The sequence below is a fragment of the Brachycentrus maculatus genome, unplaced genomic scaffold (genome assembly GCF_059751285.1).
Source record: "Brachycentrus maculatus isolate JH-2025_06_01 unplaced genomic scaffold, ASM5975128v1 h1tg000090l, whole genome shotgun sequence".
NCBI lineage: Eukaryota > Metazoa > Arthropoda > Insecta > Trichoptera > Brachycentridae > Brachycentrus > Brachycentrus maculatus.
The window spans coordinates 603117-615486 of record NW_028280844.1 but is presented as its reverse complement, the minus strand read 5'-3'; the positions used below and the strand labels follow the sequence as shown (position 1 = coordinate 615486).

The window sequence follows — 12370 nt, the reverse complement described above, 5'->3', positions numbered from 1 at the left end:
AACCCGGGACCTCCAGAACGGTAGCCGAGCGTGCTGACCATGACACTACGGAGGCGGACATAACATAATATATGCGGGCGGACATATTTAACAAAACATAATATAATATAATAAAATTTAAAAAATAACATTCCAATTAGAGGTTTTCACTTACGTAATCTAAAAATAAAAATAAACTGTCATGTACATAAAAGTATAACTATATAATAAACTAACATTACAAGTTTTAATCAAATAATAGAAATTTTCTTTATCAACTAGTCTAATAGACATCAACAGTATTTCTCTTAAACATATTTCTTTAAACATTGTTGATGTCTTTTTCATTAAGCATTACATTGCACATATCGCAAGCTCGATTTAAAAATGAATTTTGGTAGTACGTATACATATGGTTTTAGAATACATAATTGTATTACGGAGGTATACAAAAATTATTTAAGTCCGTATCTATTACATTTTATATAGATATTCTCATTATAAGAGTCGAATAGTAGTAAATACATATCACCTGGAAGGAAAGGTTAATATGTAAAATGAATATGTACTTTACACAAATAATTCATACCATTTCCATAAATGACGGGTGACAATTCTTCTTTAAGACTCTGGTTTTTCTTTTAGTTTCTTTAGAAGGGTCCGGCATCAAGTATACCTAGAATTATACATACCAGTTTAAAAACTTTATTTTTAATTAACGGATTGTTCTGCGATGGGAAAAGCAGGAAAGAAATAACTCTGATAGCAAAATTAGGCCAAGAGTAACTCTCCAATAGCATAAGTACGACGGAAGTAACTCTGTTTTAGTAAAAGCAAATCAGAAGTAACTATTTATTACTTATCCGCACCCCAATGGTGCATAGGGCACTGTAACATATAAACGCAGTATTATCATGACCGTTAACACATGAAGGAAAGGTGATAAGCCCTCCGCTTCAGGTACCAGTCCAGGGTAATATTGAATAAATATTATTTCTTTCTAACCCTTATCCGCACCCAACGGTGCATAGGGCACTGCATCATATAAACGCAGTGTTATCTTGATCGTTAACACATGAAGGTAAGGTGATGAATCCTCCGCATCAGGTACCAGTCCAGGGTAATATTGAATAAGTAAATCGATAATAATAGAGTGAAAAAATCAATTATAATTATTTGACCTCCCCTGGGAATCGAACCCGGGACCTACAGAACGGTAACCGAGCGTACTGACCATTACACTACGGAGGCGGACAATGGCAAGAATAGGTCAGATACAACTCAGTGATGGTAAAGACAGGTCGGAACCAATTTAGCAAAAACTAAAATAGGTCAGGGGTTACCAGATAATAACAAAAATGGCTCGGAACTAACTGTGATTTTAAGAGATGAGTTTACCTTGACATACGGCGATGGAGGCACTCCTTGTGGTGTCATGGGAAGAGCCTGCGCATGAAGGATGAGGACAGAAAGTACTCCAGCAGAATACTGGATTGATATCTTCAGTGCTCCCACTTCGCTGTTCCCGATATTCTGTTGTTGCTCATCTATAAAAAAAGAAGCATATTGTAACAAAATTTTGAGTGTGTCCAAATATAATACTTAACCTTACCACAAACATGTTGGCCAACAGTCAATATGTCAGTGCGGGCTAAATCTAACATTTGGCGGCCATCTTGTTGAACAAACGACAGCTATTTTGAAGCGAATCACAACTGATTTCAAACTAATAATGGCAATTTTCATATAAATGACTTTTTTTAAACACAAATGCTTCAGTTTCTTTATGAATGGCGAGTCAAACGTCAGACCTAACCGTATTTAAATGTTTTCTGTTTATTATTTATTTATTACATTGTATTTTTAATGACTAAACCACAGATTGACAGCTCTATTTATTATTTTATTAATCATCAAATAGCTAGAAAATAGATATTATTAGTTTGACAGTCCATTCGTAAAGAAAAATATATGCGAGAAGAATGAATAGTGTTTCCATGGTGAATACTTTAGTTCACACATCTGGATTATCTCCAATTATATAGGAGTTATTTTTCATATTATTTTAAGTACAAAAATAATATTAATTTTGAATATAAAAGTTTGTGTTCAATAAAAAAGCTTCTTCATCTCACCAATAGATGTCTCTAGTAAAAATTCTAGTGATTCTTGTACAATGTTTCGAAATTGGATCATACATACCCATGGTTGTCAATCATGGGTAGAATTGGTGAATGTTACACGTGTGTTAAGTGATCACTTAAACCAGCCTATGACTCTCTACATAAAATATAGATCCCGCCCGTTTCAGGGCGCAGCATATATTTACAGGACGTATTCATATGTCCTACCCGTTGCCGATATTGTTTACGTTTGACGCCCGGTTAACAGGTTAATTGTAAGGCTTACTTTTGTGTTTTACTCTTTGCGGTCCGACATCTTGTTGGTCTCTCAGCATCGGATGGAAGAATGTGTACACGAGGTCGTGATGCGCAATCTCATCGGCCAGACTAAACAGGGAGCTGAGGAAGGCTTGAACATCATTGTAGCGTCGCTCCGCCGCTTGCTTTGTGTTGGAACGACCCATTCCCAATCCAACGGGAAGACTGGAAAGAAAGAAATAAATCCGTATACATTCATATAAAATATCACCATAGAACAGCGTTTCCCAACCTTTTTTGGCTCGCGTACCACTTGGTAGTACATCACGCTTAGTTGTACCAGTTCGCAAAAATTATTGTATTTCGAGAAATTTGTTATTCTATTTCCAAACTAAAATTTTATAGTGTGACTATATTTCACAAAACTCAATTTATTTCAGTTTAAAAAAATACCATAGGTTTTATTTTTTTCTAATAAAAATGAGACATTTCAACTTAATATATTAAAAAGTGGTTTTTTTTTTAAATAAAAGGTGCCAAAGTTCATTTCTTGCCGAAATTCAAAACAGGGACATTTAAAGAAGAACATTTTTTAACAATTAATATTCATTAAAAAAATTCATAGAATTAAATTAAATTAGTTGAAATGAAAATAATGTTATGTGCCGCAGGCAATTTTTTCCTAAAAACAACAAATTTAAATAGAAAATTTATGAAAAATACAATAGTTTAAATGATATTTTTATTACTGATTATTTTTCGCGTACCTCAGGTGGTAAGCGTACTACAGGTTGGGAGCAGCTGCCATAGAATTATTAAAATAAAAATAAAATAAAATGAAGTAACAATAAAAGATAAAAATTACACCTTGAAAGTAAAATTAGGGATCGCAATAGTGCTTTAGTAGAAATTTTGAGTTTTGGAGGAGATGACCTAGTTTTTTGAGATTGTTATATAAGAAACTATTGCTAGCATGAAGCTAGTCGGAGTGAACAAAAAAAATGGAATGGTGTAGCGGTAAACATATTTTGCTACAGAGTGTGAACTCTCAGGTTTGATTCCCGGTTGTTTTATTTATTTTTTATATATTTTTTTTAATTTAACATAGTTACTTTTTTTTACAATTTCATAAATTTTTTACTTAATACAATCTTATAATTTTAAATGCGCTGAGCCTCTCCAAAAAAGAGACAGCGCTTGTGCTTGAAGAGGGACTTTTTTCTTCATTTTTTGTTGTTGATAGTATCATGTAATACATTTTTTTTAAATATTACTGGGGAACATAGTAGCTTGAACAGAACTAGAACATATTAACAATATCTTGTTTAGTTTTTTATTGTATAATCTGTATGATTGTAGTGTTCATTAAGTTTCTTTTTTAGAGTGTACAGTCTTTTTTTTTAGTCTTTTATATTTTTAATTTCTAAAGGGAAGCTGTTGATTTTTTTTATTCTGAAGTCTCTCCTGAAGTCTACTGAATGCATGAACTGTGTTTCGAGTTTAATCAATATATCTAGAAGTTCCAAGAATTTGAACAGTGTTGTTGTCAATCATGGGTAGAATTGGTGAATATTACACGTGTGTAATATTCACCAATTCTATGATGGTCGTAAGCCCTGTAAATGCCCAGACTTCCATATTCTTCTTCATCAATGTAGAGATGTCAAAAAATAATGAAAAAAGTATTTATAATTATTATTGCTATTTTTGTAAAATTATATATCAAGAGGGTTTACACATGTTTTTCTAACAAAGTTTTATTTTCATTAAATTTATTTGGCAGTCACCCAGTGGAAGGATGTTTCTGCCAGTGTCGAGTAATTATTTTTATTTACAAACATGCGAAAGTTAAAATATCTAAATGAAAATATTTGTAGTTCAATAGCACATACTAGCTATCCCACATTCCGCTAATTCGTAACATCAGATAAATAAAGGCTGCACAATAAATATTTCAGTACAGATATGATCTAGCAATTAATAATGATCTGATAGGATAGGAGCGGCCGTCACTGCCAGCTAAAGTATTTTCATACAATTTTAAAAATGACATCATTCGGATTTTTATCAAATATCAGATAATTTAGGGTTAATCCACATAGCTATGAAATAAACATGGCAGAACGGGATAATGGGCAGGAAACTATTATCTATAAAGATAAACAATATGGAAAGGAAAACTAGCGCAGCGTAAATTGTCAAATAATCATACTACAGAAAGATTAGTAAAAATTGAATGAGAATGATGGCACATTCAGAACTTTATGTTTTAGTAAACAATTAGTTCTAGCGGACTGTCTGAAGAACAGTAATTGCTTATGGAAACAATGTTTCAAAGTACCCTGGTTAGCAGTGTTGCCATATATACAGATTTATCTGTACTGATACAGATTTTAGGCTGCCGTTACAGATGACAGATTTTACTCTTAGGTAGTACTTGTAGTTTTATACAGATTTTTGGAATTGGATATGATAAAACAGAAGAATAAAAATATGTATAGATTCGAGCATGATTAACATTTGATAATAAGTAGGTGAGAATTTGTTTTATATTGGAGTGCGTTATTTATTATTGGGTAGGGTACTATTTTGTCTTGTCATGGAACATTATGCAATTTACGCAGCGTACTACAGGATTCCCCAAAACATGTCTATTTTGTTCATGCGACCGAGTGTTCATTTTTTATACACGTCGCATAATACGCAACGTTTTAATCAGTGCTGGCTGGAATATAATTATTTTAATACTTGTTTAGAAACAAGTGAAAAGGGTGAAGAATATGCATACTGTGAGTTCTGTTTAACAGATCGTGCTATTTGTATCAAAATTTCAAAGCAATGGCAAATAGGCACCCACACAGATTTTATGTTATTGATTCTATACAGATTTCTAGACTGTTTGATTCAGATTTTTTGGTTTGGCATATGGCAACACTGCCTGTAAGATGGACATACAAATTTAATACAAATTTTTTTATTGTCTTTTATATCATTGTATAAATATGTTAAAAATATTTCGAGCTCAAAATGAAATAACTGGAAACAATGCAAGGCTGAGATAAGCATTATCGATAAAATTAAGAATGGTGTATTGAGATGGTTTGGGCATGTGAATCGAACGAGTGAAGAAAGAATAGTAAGACAAATTTATGAGGTGAATGAATGTAGTTGATAATAGAAGCCGAGGAAGACCGAAGAGAACTTGGCATGATCAAGTATTATAAATGTTTGAAAGTGGTCAGGTCAGAAGTTGGAATAATCGGCGGGTATGTACGGAGAGATGCATAAATGTGGAAGAGGCGAAGATTGTTTGCAAAGACAGATTGGTGTTACATTCTATTCTCTTCGCCTACCCCTACGGAGAAACGGCGTGATGGTTAGTTAGTTCAAATCGAATCATTGGCTATTTTAATTGCTGTTTATGAAATAAAGCAGTAAGGGCGTTTGTGCACTACACGGAATTACATGGAATTTTACCGTCCAGCATGTCAGTTAGCGTTTTAAAACAATTATTGGCTTGGATTGGCTTGTGCTTTTGTCCATCTTTCTTCGGATCAGTGCTCTTGATCGGTGGGTGAACACGTTGCGCGTAAATTCGATCACGCTAAAAAATTCCGTGTAGTGCACAAACGCCCTAAGGAGTCATAAAATTGATAGTTTTTTTTTTATTAATATCAAACTTAGATATTTCAAAACAAGCTTTCATTTTTAAAGAAATTCACATTTGGAAGCTGGTACAACTGAAAATAAAATGACATATTGTCATGCTGGAATAAGAGTGCAAATTTCGTAATACAATTAAAATGATATCATTAGATTTATGGAAAATGATAAGCATTTAGTTAATCTGGCAGTAAGCTAATCATGAGTAAAAGATATCTTATCTGCAAATATGTGACGGGTAACGGACTGCAAACTCAAATATTCAGTGTGTGTACGTTTACGACAATAATGAGAATCTAAAATGAAAAGGATTCTTAAGCATGTGTAAACAAAATGGTGAAAAACCCGGCCAGTGATTAGTTTTAAATATAAATTATAAAATGGCTGTTATAAGAGTGTTACCCTCAGGTAATTAACGGAACAACATGATCCAGATATTAAAAAAAGCTATGCAATTAGGAGTCTGATAAGTGTATGAAGTGAAATCGGAATTCTGCATTTAATTATTGACAAAAGTTAAATTAGTAGTCCATTCTTGATGATTAGAAGTAAAAAATAAATATGGCTAAAGGCATATCAAAGTAAACTAAATGCAAATGAAATGAATAGAATATGAATTCCAGATGAATATGTGGTAAAGTGTACCATGATAGAAGTAAAAATGGGGAAATATAGAGAGCGTAAGGGCGCTTGTCCATTACCCGGAATCACACGAAATTTTACAGTCCGGCACGTCAGTTAGCGTTTTAAAACGATGATTGGCTTGTGCTTTTGTCCATATATCTTCGGATCGGTGCTCTTTATCAGTGCTTGAACACGTTGTGCGTAAATTCGATCACGCTAAACTGCTCTAGTCGTTTTCAGTTTTCAAAATCGGACTGCCGGACGGTAAAAATAAACTTAAGTGTCATAGGATAATCAAGGCAGAAATTCTGTACAAATGTCACTAATTTAAATATGTAGTGCAGAAAAAAAAATTGTGAAGGGGTCGAAGTAAGTAGAGGAAGAGGAAGATCCTCATAAGATGGACTGACCAAATCAAGGCAGCCACAGGTTCATCAGTGAAGTGGAGGAAAATAATAATACAAGTGTTTAGTGGAAAAGGAGAAAGAGAAAATGGTTGCTCAGTAGTGAGGATAGTAGATAACTTTATTATTCCTTCTAACCTTTTATTTGCAATGACTTTGGCAATCCCTTGTGGATCCGTATTGTCAGGCAGTTAAAGTAAACCAAAAAAAAATGAGAAAAATTTGAAGAAAAGCAAAATTAAAGTTATCTGCACTACAAAGTTAAAATGTTAACTTCCGTAGGTAATCCCAGTCATTTATATGTGGAGTGAAAGATACACAACGTAAGAATAGATTAAAGATCTGAATATCATTGGATTTATGGATATGGAACAGGGAAAATCTGTATGTAAGGACATAGTAATATGAAATTCCAATTTATCTACACACCTCTGTGGTGAAATGCCTTGATGGTTAGGTAGTTACCGTATTCAACCCTTTTAGACCTGTTGCGCATAATTATCCTCACACATTTCTAAGCTTTACCTTAATCGTGTCGGATTGTGGTCCCGTGGCTAGTGTGGCAGACTCAGAAGTCAGAGTTTCTTGGTTCGAATTCACTCTACCACAATTTAATACCTATTTTTAATAATGAGCCGCTTAGGCTCACAGAAATAGTTTGAAATTGAAATATTTGTGTAAATAAAAAAAGACAAATGTATGTTTTTTTAAAAAAAAAATGCTTTTTTTATTTTTATCTATTTTCAATTAAGTATCAACAGCTTTAAAAAAATTGAAAGATGAAAATTGTGTTTTTACACAGTAAAATTCATCAGTCAAGTTGTGATAGTGGTGTTGCGGATTTCTGATCCTTAGGTCTGTGTTTTAATCCTCACTTGATTTCCATTTTCAGCCCGAAATGTCAAAAAAAAATGTAAACGACATACAAATTAACCCGGAAAACAAAAACAATCAATGTTTTTGTTTGCAACATTAAATTGTAAAAAAAATGTGTTTTTCCATTCCTCGTATTTCAGATGGCAGCTCGGGGATCGAATGGCTGGGAATGGTGGCCTTTCTCGGGGCCATCTACTGCGCTGTGTTGGGGGTGTTCAAGAGGTTCAGTGCCAATATGAACTTTAGCAGCTCCTCTAGAGAGAGAGATTCGGATGTGACTCCCAGAGTGGCTATCTACAGAACGTTTGCAGAAAGTGACACTTTCACGGCAACAAGAGAAGGTACGGGATAAATATTTGAATAAATATACCCTATTCTATCTACACTGAGACACCGCCCCCTGGTTATACTGGCGTAATTCATGTGATTTAAACAATGAATCATATCAATGTGGAATGGAGCAAAGATTGGTGTTTATTTATATTACTGTACATTCTGTTTTTTGATGGAATGAAGATGTTGGAACATACTTATTATGAGATGTTGTCTTTTTTTATATAAAATAGTAAAGCATACGTTATTAAGTATCATTTAAACATTTTAAAATACAGTGGAACTTCTCATAATGAGCACAATTCATTACAGAATCTTACTGGTTAAGCGAAACATTTATCTTTTTATATTATTTCGAGAAATAAAAATACTTTGTGTTCTGATCCACTCACATTTTTATTAACGAACTAGTTTCGGCAACAAACTGTTGCCCTCTTCAGGGTTTAATTTATTACTTAGTAATAAATTAAACCCTGAAGAGGGCAACAGGTTGTTGCCGAAACTAGTTGGTTAATAAAAATGTGAGTGGATCAGAACACAAAGTATTTTTATTTCTCGAAATAATATATTAATATGATCCACAAAGTTAATGCTTTCAATATTCAAAACATTTATCTTTTTGACTGGCGCAGAAGTCCCGGCTCATAAAAGAATATTGTGAAAAAGACACTCGCCAGTTCTCTGTAACTCATTATTCGAAATGTCGCTCGTTTAGAAAGCAAATTTTTTTTTTGCTTGTTATGCGAATTACTTGTTATGAGAGGTTCCACTGTACATTTGGTAGAATAACCCAAGACAATATTTTAAAAGGCCACGGTAAGTAATTAATGATAGTATATTGTTCCGCATTTTAGGAGCAAATGGCAGCTCTCCAACAGTTCAACAGCCATCCGGCGTGCCGAAGGCGGAGCCGCAAGTCACAATTGGTAGACCTAAGAAAACAGCACCAACCCCACCCGGTGCAGCTAGTGCGAACAATATGAACAATGCGCAAGCCGGGTCGAGTGGGAATCTCGCTTCAAACCAACCCGGAACCTCCGCTGCGAGCAAACCCAATGTAAAAGATGAAAAGAAAGGTAAAGGTAAGGCGACTAAAGACAAGGACGAAATAAAGAAGAAAGAAAAAGAAGAGAAGGCGAAGAAGGAGAAGAAAGAAAAAGAAAAAAAAGAAAAGGAGAAAAAAGAAAAAGAGAAGAAAGAAAAAGAAAAGAAAGATAAAAAGGACAAAATAAAAGATAAAGGAAAGAAAGTTAAAAATAAAGCGCCATCTACACCCGTCGCTAGTGTTACAATAGACGAAACGGCCGTCACTTCGTCTCAAGCGGCGGTACCCTCTCCGGCGCCTCCTCAATCCACCGCGATTAATCCTATCGCGAGGAATCAAACCATAGCTCCGCCGCCTTACCAAGAAGAAGACGTATTTGCCAAGGTCCGGAAAAACGAAACGGGAAACATCAGAGGACAGCCCCAAAACAAACCGGCCGAGAGCGAGCCCAAGGGATTCACCAGCAGCTGGGATCAAATAGCCGAGCACAGGCAGAACATGCACAGGGAGATCAAGGCCTTCAGTCCGCCGGCGAGGAATCTGAGAGCGATGGCCAACCAGAGCGTCGCGGACGCAAGGGAGGGGAACAGCCAAGGAAACCCAACTTCAAATACACACCGGAGATATTCTCCACCGTCTGACGTCAGCAGTGGACAAGAGAGTGATACAGAAGCGTAATCGTCAAAATTACAGGGTATACAATACAGTGAACTGATATTACATTACATTTCTCGAGTAAAGCCGACAGGGGATAAGTGATTTAATCATTTTCAATGTCAACACATTTCGGATGGGTGTTTTTATGCCTGCGACCGCGGAGACAGGATTTGATAATTATGTCCATATAGTTACGACCTTAACAAAGAGATTGGTACATAGTATTCATATAAAAACATTAAATATGTAATAATATGTACCCTGACCATTATTAGTATATTAATTAGCGTCGTATACTAATCACAAGAAACCTAAGCACAAGTAACCACAAACCCAATTCCAATCTGTAAAATTTTCTTTTGCGGCTTTCATGCTACCAAAAGTAAGCATATAAAATGCTTATAAGCATCTCCTGCTCTCTGGCAACAGTATGTAAAATACACTTTTTAGCGTTTCCCGCAAACAATGTGTATTTTTACACCAGCGGACCGCTGACGATGAGATTTGATAATTATGTACATATGGTTAAGATTTTAACAAAGAGATTGGTACATAATATTTAGATAAAAACATTGGATAATTCCTTCAATTCTGACTTCGAAACGAGGCCGGCGCAGATAATAAAAATACCCGTCCCGTCCTTAAACATCAATCGACCGAATGGGTAGAAATACCTTTCCAGTTCTTAGTAGGTTAAGAGTGAGCAAGAAATGGTCTTCGATATGCTATTTGGTACGATATGAGACATTTAAAAACTTTTTCCTAATGAAATGGCATACTGTGAAAGATGAAAGTTTTTGTAGAAAGAAGTGTTGATAATTTATAATATAGACGTAGTAAATATGAAAATGGATTCCCAATACAAGTGAAATACATACATAAATTAATTGCACTATTTAAGAGAATTAAAAATATATATTGCGGGTGTACTAGCAAAAACGTTAACTTGAAAATATGCAATTTTGACTTAATGATGCATATTATACATACTATAAACTGGAAAAATACACTAAGTATTATTATGGTATTAAACAGGGATTATTCAAACAGTTTTTTGCCAGTATACCCACGATATATTATACTGTATGTGAGGTTTAATATTTGATAAGAATAAGGTTTAATAATTGAAGTTTGTAGCATAAACGTTATACGTATTACATTTTGAATTATTGCTGTTAACAATTTTTTTTAAATGTGTTATAGATGAAAGAATTCAGTAAAAAGATAAAATTTCATATCAGTGTTTCAGTTAGGGATTATGTTACATGAGGCAACCAATTAGTAAAATATTTATGTTACAGCAGATAAAAACTAGATATGTAATAAATATTACACACAAGTTTAATAAAAAAAATTGTGATTTGTTCTTATACCTCTATTATCTTTTCTAAATCCAGTAGTCCAATAATTACCTTATGGGTTAGGAAAGATGAAAAGTAAAATAAATGAAGATGAAAAGAAAAATAAAATAAAATAAGCATGAACTTAATTTAATGTTAATTTTTGACATTTTAATTTAGGTGAAGAAGAATACGGAAATCTGGGCATTTACTGTGCTTACGATTTTCATAGGCTGATTTAGGTGATCTCTTTACACACATGTAACACTCACCAATTCTACCCATGATTGACAACCACAGGACTCAAATTCTTGGAACTTCTATAAATACATACTGTACAAATTCGAAACATAGTGCTTGAATTCACTAGAATATCACTAGAGACATCTATGGTGAGATGAAAGAAGCTTTTTATCAAGCAGAAACTCTTTCATTTGTATGTAAGGTGAATAATATAAAAAATAACTCCTAATTGGAAAAAAAATCTAGATTTGTGAACAAGTATTTGGACACACTAAAAATGTTGTAAATTAATTTAATGTCACTGCATTTAATGATATTTTTGTGGCCACATTTCGTTTTCGTATATGTAATACTAACAAAACCTCAATATAATTAACTCAGAACCACAATGTAATGTAAAAAAAAATGCAATTATTTTATTTGTTATATTTCTATACAAAAGATACTACCAACTGATGCAGCACTAGATACTCTGACCCCTTGAAAAAGAACATTATATGTGATATGATAACTTAACCAAGCCTAAAACGGTCGTAAGACCTGTTAATGGCCAGACTTCCATATTCTTCTTCATCTATGTTGAGATGTCAAAAAATATAATGAAAAATGTTTTTAAAAAATTCTCGCATTTTGATAGTATTTTTGTGTAGAAATATCAAATACTCTGCTATTTACATAAATCTTGACATACAAATTTGATACCACTAATCTCATATTTCTCCACAAAAAAAACTAATTTAATTGTTGCCATTAATTTTTCAGAGTGTAGTATTTTTGTGTAAAATTGGTGCCAAATAAAGATCCACTACTTGGCCCATTCCTTTT

At 33.7% G+C, this 12370-nt stretch overlaps 2 protein-coding genes across 4 annotated transcripts in view; one reads left to right on the top strand and one right to left on the bottom strand.

The window, feature by feature from the left end:
* Pi3K68D (phosphatidylinositol-4-phosphate 3-kinase catalytic subunit Pi3K68D) overlaps positions 1-12370 on the bottom strand; it is a 39582-nt gene that overhangs the window by 1605 nt on the left and 25607 nt on the right. For all 3 annotated transcript variants that reach the window (XM_088258041.1, XM_088258043.1, XM_088258042.1), the window contains exons 29-31: positions 2389-2585; positions 1378-1526; positions 569-655 (exon numbers count right to left, since the gene is read on the bottom strand). In XM_088258041.1, coding sequence (XP_088114167.1) covers positions 569-655; positions 1378-1526; positions 2389-2585 — 433 coding nt within the window. The remainder of the gene's footprint in view (positions 1-568; positions 656-1377; positions 1527-2388; positions 2586-12370) is intronic.
* LOC148310636 (uncharacterized) lies at positions 5777-11271 on the top strand. Its single transcript, XM_088258118.1, has 3 exons — positions 5777-6431; positions 8068-8268; positions 9115-11271. Exons 1-3 carry the CDS (start codon positions 6404-6406, stop codon positions 9981-9983), a joined length of 1098 nt encoding a protein of 365 aa, XP_088114244.1. The 5' UTR covers positions 5777-6403; the 3' UTR covers positions 9984-11271.

Coding starts and splice junctions, on each gene's coding strand:
- LOC148310636 (XM_088258118.1), top strand. CDS start 6,404: ATGGCTGTTATAAGAGTGTTACCCTCAG. Junction 6,432..8,067: donor TATAAGAGTGTTACCCTCAG/GTAATTAACGGA, acceptor CTCGTATTTCAG/ATGGCAGCTCGGGGATCGAA. Junction 8,269..9,114: donor TTTCACGGCAACAAGAGAAG/GTACGGGATAAA, acceptor TCCGCATTTTAG/GAGCAAATGGCAGCTCTCCA.